The 18,817-nt window shown below is 30.0% G+C and overlaps 2 protein-coding genes across 2 annotated transcripts in view; one reads left to right on the top strand and one right to left on the bottom strand.

Annotated features, from left to right (window-relative positions):
• Positions 1-3,648, top strand: part of LOC105364512 (centromere-associated protein E) — an 18,259-nt gene extending 14,611 nt beyond the window's left edge. The window contains exons 11-15 of the mRNA XM_011502444.1: positions 1-170; positions 921-1,292; positions 2,036-2,199; positions 2,708-2,762; positions 3,170-3,648. Of these exons, the coding sequence (XP_011500746.1) occupies positions 1-170; positions 921-1,292; positions 2,036-2,199; positions 2,708-2,762; positions 3,170-3,194 (786 nt within the window). The 3' untranslated portion in view covers positions 3,195-3,648. The remainder of the gene's footprint in view (positions 171-920; positions 1,293-2,035; positions 2,200-2,707; positions 2,763-3,169) is intronic.
• A 1,262-nt stretch (positions 3,649-4,910) lies between these two features.
• LOC105364511 (arylsulfatase B) lies at positions 4,911-18,572 on the bottom strand. Its single transcript, XM_011502443.1, has 6 exons — positions 18,188-18,572; positions 13,586-14,164; positions 9,730-10,170; positions 8,522-8,668; positions 5,881-6,305; positions 4,911-5,181 (listed from the first exon to the last, which is right to left on the bottom strand). Exons 1-6 carry the CDS (start codon positions 18,563-18,565, stop codon positions 5,013-5,015), a joined length of 2,139 nt encoding a protein of 712 aa, XP_011500745.1. The 5' UTR covers positions 18,566-18,572; the 3' UTR covers positions 4,911-5,012.
• Between the last annotated feature and the right edge of the window lie 245 nt (positions 18,573-18,817).

Raw genomic sequence — 18,817 nt, 5'->3', positions numbered from 1 at the left:
GAATTACGTCGATTACTTCAGATCAAGGAGCTGCAAATAAACAGTCTTAACCAGCAGATTGCCGAGAAGGTCAAGGAGTTCGAACTGATGGAATATGCGCTACAGCGGCACTCTCTCGGCTCTCAACAATCTAGTCAAGAGAAACAACAGCAGCAGCAACTACACGAGCAGCTGCATCAACAGCAGCAGCAACAATTGATGGAGCAGCAGCAACATCAGCAGCTGCAGCAGCAGCTACAGCAGCAGCATCAACGGGTACATTCATGCCCATTAATTAAACGACTTTATTAATTCTTGTGATAATTAACAAATTGTTAATGGCAAAGTAAATGAAATCTGATGTTGCTTAATTGCTTGCAGATTTGTAAAAACTCGTATTTGTAAAAGCTCGTTAATTGTCGCGTCTAATATCGTAAGCTCGTTTATTAATCGGTTCGCTCCCTTAACATTTATATTGCAATTTAACTGAAGCTTTAGTCTTTTTAAAGACATTTGTCTTTAACGATCGGCTCTGTAGTCGAGTTGCTTGTTCCTTCAGGCCTTTGGTAACTTTATTTTCTTAATTTTCCGTTTTAGATAATACGGTTCTTAATGCACTTAACTTTGTAATTTATAATCATTAGATTTTTACATTTATCTGAATCGAAAATATAATTATACAAGAATTTTTTAAAGTTGAGTACGATTTAGCTTAGCATGCAATCTGCGACATTTGGCTAATGTTTAGCCTAAAATTACTATTATACTCCCCCACAAAGTATATTATAAGTATCGATATATTATGTGCGTATGTTTTGTGATAATGATCGAGCGGACTTTTCCAAATCAATCGTACGAAATATCGATATGCGAGTGCACGAGTGAGGCAAATTTAACGAGATAACCATGTGCTACATACAGTTACAGGAAAGTCCAAAAAGGGAGTCAGGCCCGGAGTCCGTGGCCTCGTCTTCAGCGGCCGACGAGCTCGATCTCGCTTTGTACATGCTGCATCAGCGGGACGTACGCTGCGAGGAACTCACCCACGAGCTTATACAGCTGCTGGAGGAGCGCGACACCCTGCAGCTGAGGCTGTCGAACGCCATACGCGTCAACGAGGAGCTGCGGAAGTACAATCTGGGAGCGGCAGTCTCAAATCTAAGAAGGAATGTGTCGCCGACGGAGTTGATGTCCGAGCATGTCGAGCCTCTCATCCGTAATCCCTCGTCTTCCCAACTGGAAGATCCAATTGAGATTGCCAGGGAGGCCATTAATTCGTCGATCGACGAAGATAAGAAGGCTCTTGCTCAGAAGTATGTTTACCTTGCCGATACTTTTTTTTTTTAAACTGTTAGTATCTTTAAAGCGGACGGAGAGCTGCCGTTCAGAGTGAGAAAACACGCGAAGCTTCACGTTTCATGACACGCTTATCTATGACTATTTTTTCTTTAATTTTATTTTTCTTTGTTTTTTTTTTTAACTAGTTGATTAGTGATATGTCCGCACCCGGACGCGATCTTTTTTTTTATTATTATTATTATTCCATTAGATGCGACAGACGATATTCTCTAATTATTGAAAGTGAGAAATCATATTGTTCGATGGCTTGTTTATTTAATTAGTAATGTACTTGTATTTGTAGAGCTTCTACGAATATTAAGAGCCTGGACATAAGAAACTTAAGGACTTTATATAAAAATATGAGATCATACATATCTTGTATTTTAATCATTTTAAACTGGCTGTAATTACAAATACTCACACCGACTTCTCTTGAAAACGTTAAACATAAAAAAAAAAAAAAACGAATGCTAAGCCGGAAAGTGACATTTTAAATAAATAATTAATCTCCTCGAGGTGTAAATTAAATAAATACTGAGAAAATCATTAATGTCGTATGAATTTCTTCGAGCACATTTAGTTGAGCTTGCGTTTGGTCCCTCATCAATAAGAGAAATGCTTAAACACGTATCACCGCTGCTGCACGTAGCCCATAGCTTCGTATCCCCGGTAGACGTCCCTTGTAAATGCTAGATTTTTTAAATTGCTCATCCAGGTTGTCACAGCTGAAGAGCGTGGACCAAGGTCGGGACATACGACTGAGTGACGAGCGAGAGCTGAGACACGCCCAGCAAATGTCGCTGCTCGGTCACGGGGACGTATCGAGTACATTACCAGCGGACACTGCCACCAGGCTGGTGAATGCCAATTACACGCTTTGTACGTATACGAGGGGGATTGTGTGATGGGGGTTGGCTCGCTCTTTCAGAAGATTATCTTATTTGGTGCTAATTGGAAAAGACTGCACCGGAAATTCAAGTGGACTAATCATTATCAAATTTGCATTTTATATTCGTGCTAAAGCTTCATTGTATCCTAATAATTCATAAAGAATTCTTTTAATCGGCTCATTTATACGAAGAAGATAATAGTACTTTTATCTTTTTTACCGAAAGCTTTAACGCGTTATTGAAAGAGCTTATTGAGTATTGTAACAAGCAAGGCGTCAAAAAAAAAAAAATACCACAAGTACTTCGTATTTTAGAAAAGTGCTTAAACATTTTTTGCAATTGGCATTATTTCAAATATTCTGTGTAATCATGTCCAATCGTTTTGCATTTTATTTTGACAGTAATCAATTTGGTATATTCTATGATAAATAGCGTTGCTAGAAAGAGAGATCAATCAGCGTTAATAATACCATTAACATAAAAATTTCTTATTACAGCGCGGGACGTTCAGAGTCAATCGAGCGTTTTAATGAATTGGCTATGGGGAAAGAGGTATGTAAGATGTATTATATCGATATATATACAAGTACGTATTATTTCATCGTTGCAAAATACTTAATGGTGACTACACTGATAAGTCTATCTTCATTTTAAAGCATTTCAATGTAATGTTTTTTCACGATTTTTATTTATTTTTCTAATCATTCGACGATGAATTGTAATAGATAATGTTAAATAGTATTGAGCAATCATCGAAAAATTAATTTATTACTGGTGCTTTTAAAATATGATCTTTAATTAAGTAATACAATTTTATTCAAATCATTGCTTAAATCTTATTTGTAAAAGAGCAATTCACTGTATATTAATTAATATTAATTATTTTTCATTGAATTAAATTTTTTTTTTTTTTTTTTTTTTTTTTTTTTTTTTTTTAATCTATTCTTGATTTCTTACAGCACACCGAAAATAGTACACATGTGATTGAGGAGAAGTCGAAAGAACAAAAGCAGAAATAACATCAGCTATATCTTCATCTATTTACAATAAACATTCCTTGTGAAGTGGAATCCAAAGCAAAAGATCGCTAATCGTTCATTAGCTTTGAAAATCTATACTACGTATAAAGGTTTGAAAAGCCCTTGTAGGGCTTCTTATCAGCATTCACGTTGTGCTTTTTATTTGTCAGACAATTAGAAAGAAAAGGACAGCGTACAATAATAATTACTCTTGTTGCCCATCGGTAGCAAGTCAAATGTATTATATATATATGTAGCATGGAAAAAAACAAATGAGAATTTAAAAAATTTGTATCTGTATAACGAATGCATTTGTTTATTGATTCGTAAAATACAAAGTTGTATTTTCAGAGTTGCCTTTGCGTGGACAGTAAAGAGAAGGATAAAAGGAAAGATAAAAAATCATACACTTGTTTGTTTTACAATGATGTGAATTGTATTCAAGTTAGATATAAAGAGTAATGATGGAACGTAGAGTTGAGGCGCTATTTGTAAAATTAAATTTTTGTTACGCTCTTGTATAGATTCACAAAATCCAGTAATTATCAATGATAAAAGTGCGCTCGTTCAGGGAATGTGATATGTCATTTGGCGACTAATATTCTCATGTAATTAAAAATTAAAGAAAGATTAAAATAAATCACTCAATGGTGATAAATATGTAATGTAGACACTGATAGATCCTTTGGACGCAGTCACAGTGGATCTGCTTCAGTTTTGTACAGACAAATAAAAATATAGTTTACTAATTGAAAATAAGGAGCCTTGCCTGATGTTTATTATATACATGTATACATACAATTATCGATTTACATTTATTGGCGATTCTTAAAAGAATAAAACGCGGTTTGTACATTTGTAAAAATATTACTTCGCTTGCAGTGTACGTTTTATAAATTACATTTTGCAGATTCTTCTTGAATATCGAGAAGAAACATATTTTGTTTACTTCAATGATATAATAGATTATATATCGTAGAGAATGAGTGTAAAACAACCATCTTCGTGAGGTAGTGATTAACTCGAGTATCATAGTATTTTGTAAACTAATAATGTACAACTTGATATATTTTTTAAACATATATTTAGCTTTTAAATTTTAATTACTCTATTTCGTTTAACAAAGTCAAAATATATTTGATAAATTATCATATGACATAAATTTAATGTCACTGTATGAATATTATTTAATAAATGTTATATGAACCTACGTAGTTTTAAGCATTAAGAGTATACTCGTAAATTAGAATAAAAATTAATTTTTTAAATATTCGCGATAGTTTTATTTATTAATAAAAAGAAAAGAGAAAAAATTTTAATGTTTTTTAATTTATATTTATTAATAAGTACATATTAAAAGTCTCGCTATTAAAATTATTAAATTAAAATATTGCTAAATAATTTTAATAATTGTGTAAATTTTGTAGCGGTCAAAATAATGAGAAAGAAAGAAAAATTAAATAGACATAATTTCTTGTCTTGGAGCTATTTATTCAAGCGGAAGTATAGAACTGGAAATTTCACATTCTTCGTTAATAATTTTCGGCAAAAATTTTATTTACTCTCGCAATTGTCAAAAACTTTTACGTAATGTCTTCCGAAAATGTACACACACACGCGCACACACACACATACACACACACATATATATATATATATATATACTTAACGACTTGTCTCATGTGAGCTTCAATAAAGTTTTTCAAGTGATTAACGCTCGATCCGAGCACAATGTTATATTTTGGTTTAGTTTTCGCACTGATAGTAGACCTCTGGATCTTTCTCATTCGATGCCTTTCTTAAAATTTGTGTGGGTTTCTATAGATCTTGTATCGTTCATCTCACTTCTATCATTCAAGTTTAGTATCTTTGACCTTACGTGACTCTCGTCCGGAAATCCTTGCTCCAGTACAGCTATTGTCTCACTCGGTTGCTGTACTTCTTGAAAAGGACTAAAAATCAATAACAATATATATATTTTTTTTTATTTATTTATTTTTTTTTTTTTGATGAAATGGAAAAGTTAATCTAAATTTGAACTGATAAATTACCAGCAATATCTATAATTTCGTAAAGACTAACTGTATAAATTGACTTACATATTCGTGCTTTTAATTTGTTTTCGACTTTATTCACACAAGGAAAGTAATTACATCTATCCAAACGTCATTAAGTATTTTATATTTTAATAATTTACAGTTAATATATATTCGATACTTTAATATAAATATATATATATATATATATATATATATATATATATTAGCTTAGTAATGATCACACTTTCAATTCGATTTGGAGTTAACATAACAGAAAAGTTAAAAATTGTTTTTATGATGCTATTCTATATTAATTACACAGTTTTTGATAGTAAATTATTATCAGTTTAGGTAGATCTAGTTTGTATTGCAATAACGGAACAATGCTTGATAAGAAATTATTAATCATTTATCATTAATTAATTTAATTACCTTTATATACCTTTATATTGAGACACATTAGCATCAACGACAAAATCAAAGATAAAAGCTTTTTGGTAATTTGTAACGAGACTACAATAAACTTGGCCAAGAGGCTCAACTATGCAAATCACTCGAGTCATAATGAACGAGACATTGATAATCAAGAAAATCCATGGTCCAAGAACTTACGTGGAGCTACGATAAGCCGACTGTTGCTGCTTTTTCCTAAGCTTACTGTACTCCCGGCTGCAGCCGAGCGCGATAAAAGTGACGATGCCAAGGAGCGCGAGGCCCAATATGATCGCGAGGGTGGCGATAATCGGACCGGAAAGCTTGGAGGTTGGATCGTCGAGATGATCTTTATTCACATCGTCGACGAGGAATTCCAAAGGGTCGTCGTCGAGCCAATTGACCCAGGTATCGTTCCACAGAGCGGGATTGGCCCGCAAATCGTTTGGTATATTGCTCGGTGGCACTGCCGTTACTTGGTACTTGAGAAGTGCCTCCTCCAGGGTGGCCAGGAGCATTGGCCGACTCTCAGCGAGGTTGCGCTGTTCGCATGGGTCTTCCTTGATGTTGAAGAGGCAGGGCGCTTCCAGGGGCTTGCATTCGACCTGGAACGATGATTCACGGCAGCCAGAATTAACGTAAGCAGGTATAATTAGAAGTGGAATAATTAACTTCTTATTAACGATAAGTTATATTTATCGTTCCTTTTTCTTCTCTTTTTTTCTTTTATTTTCTTTTTTTTTCTTTTTTACCATTATGCGTTCGTAACAAAATTTGATCTATTTCCTATGCTAACGTACGTAATAGAAAAATCAAACATTTCAATTGCAATTTCGTTAGAATGGATGTTGCGCAATCAGACGAAGGTCTCGAGATCGATGAGAAGATTTTCTTAGAAACACTCATAATGATCCGACCTTCAATTGTACATTAAATAGGTATCTATCGATCGACTTTTTATTTTTAATCGATACTTTGACAAATTTGCTGCAATACAAATGTATTTACCAAGAATTAATATTTTTTCCTATTTACAAGTTTTTTTATAGTTACAGTGATATATTTTTTCTCTTTCTTGTTTGTTAATCGATCTACACGAACTGTTAAATTTCTCGATGCAAGAAATAATGAAATCTCTAAGTGGAAAGCATATATGAAATTAAAAAATTTTCATTTATGCTATTTCTTGATTCGAATCGCTAATCACTGATGACATTTGTAATGTTGGTAATTAATTTTGTACAAATGCGTTAAAAATTCATGAATTAAACATACCTATTAAATGAAAATAATTCATGTTTTTCTTTTGGTAAAGGACAGTTACATTTTTTAATTATTAATAATTTAATGAAACTTAATAAATATAAAGCTAAAATGATTTTACTTATCTTGTATATAAAAAATAAAAGATTATTTTAACATTTTTAATATCTATGAAAAAAGTAATGAAAACAATATTAAATAATTTTAAATTTATATTTAGATTATATAAATGCTTATATAAAAATTTTGTTTCTTTTAAATTTAATCTATTTTTCATGAATATTTTTAGAATATAATTTATTAAATTGCAAATTTTCTTTTCGGAGAATTTATAAATTAATTTTAATTTTGAATGAAGAGTATAGGAATTCATTAAAGTACTTAATTTAATTACTTGTAACATAACTCTGACTTCAATCACGTAATAAACATATCATTAAATATTTAATTGTTAACGGAATACTAAAGGAAACGCAGTCTTTTTTCTTTCTTTTTTTTTTAGATTTATGTCGCTCTATTCTATACAATCAATATCAGAGAAAACGTAAAAAGAATTTTTTCATTATTTTAAATTATGTACACATGAAAGAAGTTTTTCCTCGGAGTTATATAGCATTTTAATACCGCATTACGAAAGTAATTTGCTCAATGAAAAAAAAAATTCACCTTATTATCGTTAATCTTACGCTCAATATTATGAATTGATTTATATATATATATATATATATATATATATAAAACCTATCAATGCAGTTTATATGCATTAGTACGTGTATAGAAAAACAATAGCGCGGAAAGGACTTAAGAGAATAAAAAAAAAACAAATAAACATATGTAATGTAATAAAGTTATACATAGTATATTGGCGGACAATATAAGTTAGGTCAACTGTTTGTTTATCGTTATTGGATTAGTAGTTTCGGCTAAATTATACTATCGTATAATTTTATTAGACATTTTTGAGTTATTCGGTTGTATAAATAAATTTAATATAATTTTCCAACCATTCGTTCGCTTGGATATGGTTTTCAAAATTTTAAATGCAATTACTTTTGTCGCGTATGAATTCCGAATCATTAGAATAAAATATCATTGACGATCATGAGCTTTATTATTTAAATTTCATGAATATCCCTGTGTTTCATTGTAATTAATACATTTGATGTAATCTATGATAATGAGCGTAAATAATAAGAAAAATTCATGATAAATGTGATTTTTGCTATATATATATATATATATATATATATATATATTCATATATTGAAATTTTTAATTGGTAAAAGCCGCAAACTGTCGATTGCGTAAATCAGTATTTTGTAATGGAACCGCTAATCTAGCTCTGCTTTTTCACATTTCACATAACGTTTAAAAATCAGCACAGCGCGCACATTACTATTTTCCATCCCTAAATTCTAATTTGATCTTTTATCTTTAAAAATGTACGCTCGTAGCAAATAACTTGTGTATGGTTAAGATGTACTGTCATCGTTCATGCACATTAATAGAAAAGTAATAAAAAAAAATTAATTTCGTATTAACATGAAATGACACTTACCCATTCGACTTCCGGCGTAGTACAATGTAACGTAGCTATAGATCTAAGTTTCAGCAACTCATCGGCTGTAAGTAGTTTCGTCGTGGCCATTTCCTCTTCTTTCACACGCTCATAGCCATCGTTTCTTACGGCTCTGACCTCGGTTACCTGATAAAATTTCAAGAAATAAGCTGATTATTATACATACACGATGATTGTTTTCGACTGAAAAAGTTTTATCTATAATGAGTCTAAGGCAAATACATTTTGAAATATTATTATGCAAATATTTTGTAATACTAACATGACATTAAAATGATTAAGATTTGCATATTGTATCGAAACGATTTGCTGAATTTTAATTCATATGCCATTGAATATAATTTTATTACAATATTAAGGACAGTTTTATTATTTCAATGTTATTCATAAAATCAATGTTAAACACAATTTTTTTTCCCCCCATTTTATTACAAAAGTTCCTGAAAAAATACTGAAATACGAGCATTTTTAGTCATTTCTCAGAAATCGAAGTAATAAACCAGATATTTCTCTACTCAAGTTACAATTTTCTTTTTCTTCTTTTTCCAATCAGAAATTGCCATCGCGCGCGCGCGCGCACACACACACACACACACACATACACATATATATAGATACACACAAAATTCTTTTATTTAAAAATAATTTTTACCCTTCGCAAATCATGAGCATGAAAATACCTTTTCAAGTAATAAACAATTCACATAATTTTGGTAATAAAATTATTTTGCTGAAATTTCTAAAAGAATGTCGATTATTATTCGTTAGATTTAGTTAGCCAAATTTTAACGAAAGTATACGCAAAATCTCAAAAGGGGCCAATGTCATGATTTACAATGCATGAAATGATTAACACGAAGTGATTGCGACAGTAGAACTTTCTACGTTGAGCTTACGCTCGTCAGAAAAATTTGAAATCTGTATTATTTAATGTAATTTCCTATTAACCGATCAACATCATTCTCCAAAAATAATCAAGTTCTTCATTTTTTGTCTTTTTCTTTTTTCTTTTCGCAAAATCTGTAAAAATTGCGTTCTGCAGCGTAGTTATTTCATAATGGGCGTGCATTTTGTTATTCAGTAGTGATAAAAGTGACGGTATTACGAGCGTATGAGAGGGCGTAGGTAGGAACGTAAAAAAAAAAAAAAAACAAGGAGTGCAAGCTCATTGGTATTGGTGTGCAAACCTGATTGGCGGTGAGGAGTCCAGAGATGGCGGTCCCGGCCTTGCTCATGAGTACATTCTCCGGATCGTAGCTGGGGCTGGAACCTTCGGCGGGGTCGGCTCCGGGTCGGCCGCTCTCCCCGTACCAGGCGTCGCCATTCCCGACAGACCCGAGGACGTACTTGAAGTCACCGCGTCGGATCGCCGAGTAGTTGAAGATCGGGTCGATGTTGACGAGTACCTCGTTGCGGGCTGGGGGCACTACGACCTCGCCACTGATGCTCGGCCACATGTCGACACCGTCCAAGCCCGAGTTCAGCCTTATACCCGCGACCGAGGCCAGGGTCGGCAGCCAGTCCGCGATGTACATGAGGTCACTGGAGACGCGCTTAGGCCGCCGGATCAGAGGACTCCAGACTGCAGCTGTGCCGCGAACTGCGCCCTCCCACGCACTTGCCTTTATCTGGAATGCAAACGTGTCTTTTACGACTTCCAAACTTCTCCTTCCGCTTTACTTAATTTATCTTAGCTTTTACTTAACAATGTCCCGTCGTTTCTGTACAGTTTATTGCGTTTATACGCTTTATGTACGTTTTTAGTGTACAAAGAAAGCAGCGATTATTTTATTAACCGTCGAGACGGGATTTTATATGAAAAAGGCATCGTAGCTAATAAATTTATGGATTCATAAATATTAAATATCAAATTAGACAATAATAAGACCTAAGGTGCTTAAAGATTTCTTTGACTGTAATCACTCTTCGTTATCGATCTACCTAAGACGGTGAATTTTCATGATTGTTTAAGTTGGCATTAAAAAGATCTACGGTCATTGAAATTCAAATCAAATTGCGAAAAACAAAAAGGATACAAAATTTTACTGCGAATGTTTAATGCGATGCTGATAGAGCTAACAGAAGATATATTTTAATATATGATTTTATTCGATAGGAAATATTAAATACAACAATTGTTTATATGTCCAGAATATACGAGGTGATTAATTAAAAGTTGATTTGAAATATTCTACAAACTATTTTAATATCAATGAGAAATAAAGTTTTTATTTTTATTATTTGTTAAATAAATATTTGAATGTATCTATGGTTATGCTTAAGAAATCAATATTTTTTCACAACCAATTATCCTTTAATTCTTATACTACTTAAATAGTCATAAATAATAAGTTCTTTTAGAACATATTTGTCTATTTAATTTTTTTATTTAGAAAATTGTAGCTTCGAGTAATATTAAAAAGCAAATAAGAATATTTTCTTAAGCCCTATCTTGCCTCATTTATTCTACACCAAAATACCAAAAACTTGACTTTTTAATACTTATTTATATTAGTGTGTATATTACTGTATATTTGTATTAATTTGCAGCATTAGATTATTACTATACTGATATATAAAAAAAAAACACTGAATACGGTAAAAGGAATGCAAATGGGTATAAGAATATCAATGGAAAATTGTTTGTATAATGACACTAATGAATATTACAAAATTAATGAATATTCGTACAACTTTCAAATGAAATATTTAAAAAAATTAAAAAAAAAAAAATCAGACTCGCCCTACATTATACAATTTATCATATCACTTGTATATTATTGTATTGTCTTATTTTTGTGGCAATCATATGCCGTAAATTATATTAAATTTCCGTATACTGAATTTATATATATTTAATAACACATTGTATAAAGGATTTTAATTAAATTTATCAATATATTTATTTCATAAATGTCACAAAAGAAACATATCGATTAATATAAATTAAAGTATTTCGATAATTCGTAACATTAATAAATATTATGATTTAATTTGATCTAAAATGCAATATTATAAAGTAAATTTAAAGCATTTTTTTTTTTTATACAAAGAGATGATTCTAATTTTCATTTTAATTATCCAAAAAATTGTTTAAATGAAGGAATATTTCTTATGAATTGCCTCATTAATTATAGAGTCAGTGATTTCATTAAAATAATATTTAACATACAACAATTAGTTATTATGTTTTGAGAATAAAAACATTCATCCATTATCATTGATTTAGAAGTGCAAAATATAATATAATAATACAATGTAAGAATTTCCATAAGACTACTTATTGCAATTGCTAATATTTTCAAAACGCTTATAATTTTGTTTTGACTTTTTTGCAGCATTGTGATAAGAATAATGTCTAGAATAATTTTAAATTAAAATAAAAACTAAAAAAGTTTTTAATAACGTTAATATCGTATCTATGAGATTACATACAAATTTTTTTTTAATTTGGCAAGCTCGAACTGACGACATTTGCAAATTCTCTATAAAATGGAAATAGAATTGTCATCTATAAATTAGTTGGGTATCTTTATTTTATTCAAACTAAACTTTCTTTTTAACAATACGTAGAAAGTATAGAATTCACTTTTTAATTCAATAAAATTTTATGTTTCTTTCTAACATAAATTATAGGGGATAATTTAATTTGAATTTCCATTGATTATTTTACTCATATTAACATTAGTAGTAGTTCGCTTCAAATATTTGTTTGTTTACATTATTTTGTTAAATTATGGTTAAATCATTCAATAAGTTTCTCAAATTCAAAATTAAGAATTTACGTTAAAACTTAAAAAAAAAAAAAAAAAAAAAAAAAAATGCATTGTATTCTATATAAAAACTGAAAAAACGATGGTACTTTTATTAATGTTTTTTTTGTATTTGTTTTCTAAAAAATTGATTTAGAATTGAAGTATTAAATATCTTGTGCAATATTCTACTCGATTATATAAATATATCTAATTATACAATTACCAACTTTATCTTTCTATCATAATATCGTTACAAGTACATAATACGTTCTAATATTATTTCAAGATTCGTTTTTCATTTATTCCGCTCAAACGATTCTTTTTTTTTTCTTCTAAGTTTGACTAAGATTTAATACACCAAGTACTAATCTAGTTTATCCATACATAATGAAGTTTCTTGTGAAATCTTTTGTTCAATTTTACAGAGATTAAACCTAACTATTATAAATTTATTTTCCAGAAGAAAATATTAATAATTATTGCTTAGGATTTATCACTGCTAGTTTCATTAAGCAATTCAATAATAATAATTGAGCTTTATTGCAGAAAATATAAGCTAATGAAATAAACAAGTATCTTATGAATTTATTTTATTGTGTGTTTATGTTTTATGGAAAGTGCCATAAACAAACAAATTAAAGTTCAGTCAACTTATCTCAATTGTTTCTTTTATACGTGTGATACGTTATATGTAAAATGTGATTATTTGTATTAATAAATTACATACAAAATATAATTTAATTAAAAAGGTATCTCACTAACCGGTAAAGTTATATAAAATATTCAAGGATTCACTAGGACTATAATTTTAGAAAGCGAATGAAATATTTTTGTCAACCTATACATATTTATAAGGTTTTATTTAAAAATCGAATCCTTATTTTGAATACGTTGGATACTGAAATGCCAATAATGTCCTCCTAGGATAGTGTAATCCTTGTAATGGGCACAGTACATGTAGTCGAATAATTCACACGCGCTAACGTTAATCGAGCGATATGATTTTGCAGGCGGACGGTCATAAATCATCCCGACCATTATTATTCCAACATTAAAAACTATCTAATATTCGTAACGACCTCAATAATACGAATGGAAAACGTGCGAAGGCGTGGTTATCGGACGCTTTTCATGCATTTCCCTTTGCCATCACCTTAGAGAAAGGGCTCATTCAGCACTTTCTAGCCTCGTAATCGCTCGATTCGCGCAAAATCTATGGTTAAGGCGAGAACTGCGGAGGAGGAGGATATGGCGGGGAGGTGGTAGGGGTGGAAGATACACAACTCACCCCGCGTAGCGGAAAATTGCTGCCCCGATTGTAGTGAATACCCTGAGTGGCCGCGCCATTGTCGGCCATGAAGACGATAATACTGTTGTGCAACATGGACTTGCGTCTGAGCGCAGCAACAACCTCGCCGACGCTCTCGTCGAGCTTGGACATCATCGCTGCATAAATACGGCGCTCGGGGTCGCGTATATAGGCGAACTTGGCGATCTCCTCGTCGGGAGCCTGGAGGGGCTCCCACTTGTTGCCGCTATGGGGTGCGAGGTGAGCCATGTAGAGAAACATCGGTCCGGCTTCCGGGTGGTGTTTCTCGATCAGTCGTACCGCCTCCTCAGTGAAAAGATCCGTCGAGTACTTGCCCCAAGTGTCACGGGCCACGCTCATGTTACGGCGCATATCGAAGCCGAGGAAGTTCTCCGAGTCGACCGACGAGGCCACCTCGTGCGTGTAGTAATCCTGGAGACCGTTCCAGTAGCCGAAGTGGGAGTCAAAACCTCGGTACGTCGGTGTGTACTCGCGACGATATGAGCCTTGGTGCCACTTGCCGATCGCATGCGTCCTGTAGCCAGTTTCCTTCAAGTACTATCAAAACATACGATATATTTAAGGGAGCGTGAAGACAAATATGACGTCGTTTAGAAACAGTGGTGCTCTTGTGTCTTTATCGTCGGTCGAATTCACCGAGTTGCATTTTGCGAAAAGAGATTAAAATCAAAAATAGTTCATGAAAATACATTACGACTTTTAGTAAAATTCTATTATATATATTCGTAGGTGTTTGACGTTATGAGAACATAAATTTTTCAGCGATAATTCATTTAACTATCGCACTTTGTAACGTTATGCATTAATGTTTATATATATTGGTACTCTTTCATATTTAGTATACCAAATTCAGACGCTCAAAACATATAACAAATAAGTGCTATGTCAATACCGTTACTCGCCTTACTTTAATTAGCCAAAAACATTAATATTTAAGAACAATAAGAGCATGTGACATTAATTATTCGACTTGTCATGGACATATTTCAATAAGCAAATTAATTATTTCTTTTATTTTTTGATTCTTGTTTTCTTTTTTTTTTTGTTTTTGCTTTGTTTTTGGTTTTTAATTAAAATATTCAAATATGCATTCAATGGTTTATTAAAAAAAACAATTAAAAGCAATTACACGTTTCTTAGAAATTTATGTAAATTTTAATATTACTATAAATATAACTTCTTACATTCAATTCTTTTTACAAAATAATAATATTTATTTATAATAATATAATAATAAATATATATAAATATATATATATATATATATATATATATATATCTTATAAATAATATAATCTCTATAAATAATAATATCTTTTTGTATTACAAAACTACTTTTTTTTACAACTTTGTTATTAGGAATATAGACATAATTTTTTATTTACTGTAATTAGATAATATCAAAACTAGATCTTGTTGTATGAATTTTTAAAGATTTGATTGAATTGCTATTTTTAAAGTAACAAGTTTTTTTTTATGTAAATGAAATACTTTTATAATTACTCATACATTGCTTTAATTCAATTTATTGAAAATAAATTGAAATCCACATGCAATGCAATTCATAAACATTAATAAACTTAGAAATTAGATTTTTAGATATTATCTAAAATCATTTACTTTATATCATTTGAATATAGTAGATTACGTTATAATTATTTGACGGATAGCTAATTAAATGAAAAAATTAAATAACAAGTTAATTAAATACAAATGCTATGTATTGTATAGTTTTTCTTTGTGTATAATTTTATATTTTATATAAATAAATATAACTGATATATAAATATATAAATATATATATGTATATGCTTATTATTTGTAAAAAATGTATAAAAAAATCTACAAATGAGGAGTATAGTAATTTATCTATAAGTAAATTTATAGATAAATTTATTGCAATAATAATAAGCTACCACATTTTATTGTGATGCGATGACGAAGATAAATTTGAGGAGCAATATTGTTGTGACAAAACAAAAAGTAACGATTCAATCAATTAGATTATCATTTAGAGTATTCAATCAGTTAGAGTATTTATAAGTAAAAATAATTGTGTTATTATTATTATTATTATTATTATTATTATTATTACTATCATTAAATTATGAAATTTATATCATTATTAAGTAAATGAGAATGTTAGTTATTTAATTTTGTAAACAACATCTAATCAATATACGATTATTTATTAAAATGTTAAGAAAGGTATTGTTTGTTCTTTAAAACGATCTTCTTCTAATAGAATAATTTGCATATTTCAGTACAAAAAATTCATTATTTTATACATAATCTATTCAAGAATTCAAATTGTTTACCACGTAATGTCTCATTCGGTAAACAATGATTTTATTTCAATATTACGAATTTTCTATTATAAATTCATTTTTAAACCTGTATATTGTATTTCAATTTTTAATTGTACTTATCAATTTCAGCATAACTAGGAAATATTTTGTTTCAAAGTACGTGTCATAGAAATTTATATAATAATTTCTTAGGTTTAGTATAAATATATTGTTAAATTAGCATAGACGAAAATTAATTCATTTTTATACATTTTTAAAGTGTTTAACTTAGTCGGTAAGCAAGAAATATCTTTAACTGTAAATATAATATATTTAGTAGAACTACGCTTTTTTTTTTAAATTTCTTTAATTATATCCTATAATAGATATTATAATTTTTAATTGTATTTGTTATAAATATTACATTGATGGTTACTGAAATAATTTATTTTCTAATTTTAATTCATTATGAGTGTTCTATACTTTTAAACATTCACTGTATAATTTTGTATTGATTCTTTTCTATTTTTAGTGTATGAAAAATTAATTTCTATATTTTAATATGACATTATTTATTTAAATATGTTAAAATTTTATGCACATTATTTAGTTAAATATTTAAGTTATATTTTATGTAAATAGAAGAAACTCAAATTATAGATATTTATAATTTTCTTATTTATAAATATTTATTATAATACGACAATATGTTTTTATAGATATTTAGGTACAAGGAATATACATTTCAAGATTCAAGAAATATATTTAATTGTATGCAATAGAAAATATTACTTAAATTACCATCATATAACAGATCGTCTTAGTCATATCTTTAAAAATTATTTCAATTTAATGAAATTTATAATTATAAGTCAAAGTGTATGTGCGTTAAAGGAGATATAACTTTTACATTAAAATTTAAATGAGTGTTAGAATAATCTGTTTATATGTAATTTCTTTAAATAATAACTTTTAATAGAATAAATTTCATAAAATTTCGATAGAATATATGTATATATATTGTCTAGGAAAATAATGAATTTCTGAATCTGTCAATTAAAAAAAAAAAACTAATATATATATATATATATATATATATATATATATATATCATGTTAAATTTACTATTTATTTTTATTGTTGTGGTTTATTAAGTTTTGTATTATTTCATGGATGATAATTTTAAAGTTATATAAGCTACACATATTATATGAATAAAATTTAGATTTAGTTTTTAATATAGAAATATTGTAAAGATAAAGTTAACGTTATTTAAAATGAAAAATTAATTTTAAAATGCTGTAATTTCGTTTTTCTCATTCTGTCAACATTTTTAATAAAATAATTCGTAAATTGAATATAATAATTAAAATTTTCATATTAAATTTTCAATTGACTCATCGATATCAATTCTATATTTCACCGTTAATTCGAATTTTAATACAAGAACTGCGCCAAATATCGAATTTTCCAAGCTAAAAAATCATTTATTCCTTTAATTCTTTTGTTTCATTTGAGATATTTCTGAAATAATTACATTATCAATTTTTAATTGGCTGAAGAATAAATAGCCTTAGTGAAAAAAGTAACCGATCAATTACGAAAGTAATTTCTATTAGAATAAACAATGGATTAGTCATTTCATCACACGCGACTATCAATCACATCTCACAAGTTTATTAAATCTGTAACTTGAAGGCATGACAACGTCGATTTAAGTATCAAGATTATTCTTTTATTAATCATTATTCGAACATATTTCTTAGCTTTGCATTACATTCTGTGATTTATTTAAATAAGAAAATATTTCAATAACTTAATTCACTACTTCTTTTGATAGGTAATTCGTAATATATTTCAATAACTATCATTTTTAAAAGATCACAAATACGATAATATTATTCCCGTAATAAAGAATGCAAAATATTATAATATTACGATCGATACACTACCTAATTAATGGATTCCTAGACTTTTTAAAAGTAGTGCATTAATTACATGGCGTTTTCCAATGTTCCATTAGGAGAAAGGAAGTGAGTTCACGTCACAGCGAAGCTCGGGTACAATTATCATGCTCATTTCGTATCTTATTGAGCAAAACGATGTAAATATAGCGAATTCGCTTTATCGACTGTTTTACATTCGATTTGCTTAGAAATGATTTGCTTCGGTAAATGAAAGCCAATAGTCAATCCAAGTAAATCTCCAAGCAAATGTCCACAGCAATGGGAATCGTATGTTAATTAGTGCGACATCGGACGTTTATACAAACCTGAGGCAGAATTTTTTCATGCAGTGGAAGACCCCGGGGCTCGGATTCGAGGATCACAAGGTGCTGCATGCCTGTATGAATGGGGTGCTTGCCGGTTAAGAGAGCCGATCTACTCGGAGTGCACATCGCCGAGACATAGTGACTGTTGAGGATGACGCCGTTGTAGGCGAGGGCGTCGATGTTCGGCGTCGGGATCTGATCGCTCCCGTGGAAGCTCACGTCGTTCCAGCCCATGTCGTCAGCGATTATCAGAACGATATTCGGCGGATCGTCCGGTGACGCTTTCCTCGGTACCGCTTCCACGAGTAGCGCGAAGGCTGCCAATAGCCAACAGCTCCAGTCCCTTCTTATATTCCCCCCTATTTTCATGTGCGCCATTGCTATTAAGACGTAATAATTATTTACAGAAATACGTGTATACGTCCATGATTGATTATAAAATAGTTCTTATAATAGTTGAACATTTACATATCTAATCGTTAATTCATATGCTTTCGTTTTATTGTCTTATGGCAAACTGTATTTTTATATGATACAGATTTGTCATATATTCTTGAAATATTATAAGGTACAATTTAATTTACTATTTTTTATGAGTTTTCAAAGTGCAAGCATCGATGTTATTTTGTT

Source organism: Ceratosolen solmsi, unplaced genomic scaffold (assembly GCF_000503995.2).
Source record: "Ceratosolen solmsi marchali unplaced genomic scaffold, CerSol_1.0 scaffold39, whole genome shotgun sequence".
Classification (NCBI taxonomy): Eukaryota; Metazoa; Arthropoda; class Insecta; order Hymenoptera; family Agaonidae; genus Ceratosolen; species Ceratosolen solmsi.
This window is presented reverse-complemented; position numbering and strand designations above follow the sequence as displayed.

Bases quoted from the DNA above. Each gene is read 5' to 3' on its own strand.
- LOC105364511 (XM_011502443.1), bottom strand. From the start codon at position 18,565: ATGGCGCACATGAAAATAGGGGGGAATATAAGAAGGGACTGGAGCTGT. The intron at 10,171-13,585 runs GTGAGTTGTGTA...TTTGCATTCCAG, and splicing joins GCAATTTTCCGCTACGCGGG to ATAAAGGCAAGTGCGTGGGA. The intron at 6,306-8,521 runs GTAAGTGTCATT...TCATCGTTCCAG, and splicing joins CTACGCCGGAAGTCGAATGG to GTCGAATGCAAGCCCCTGGA.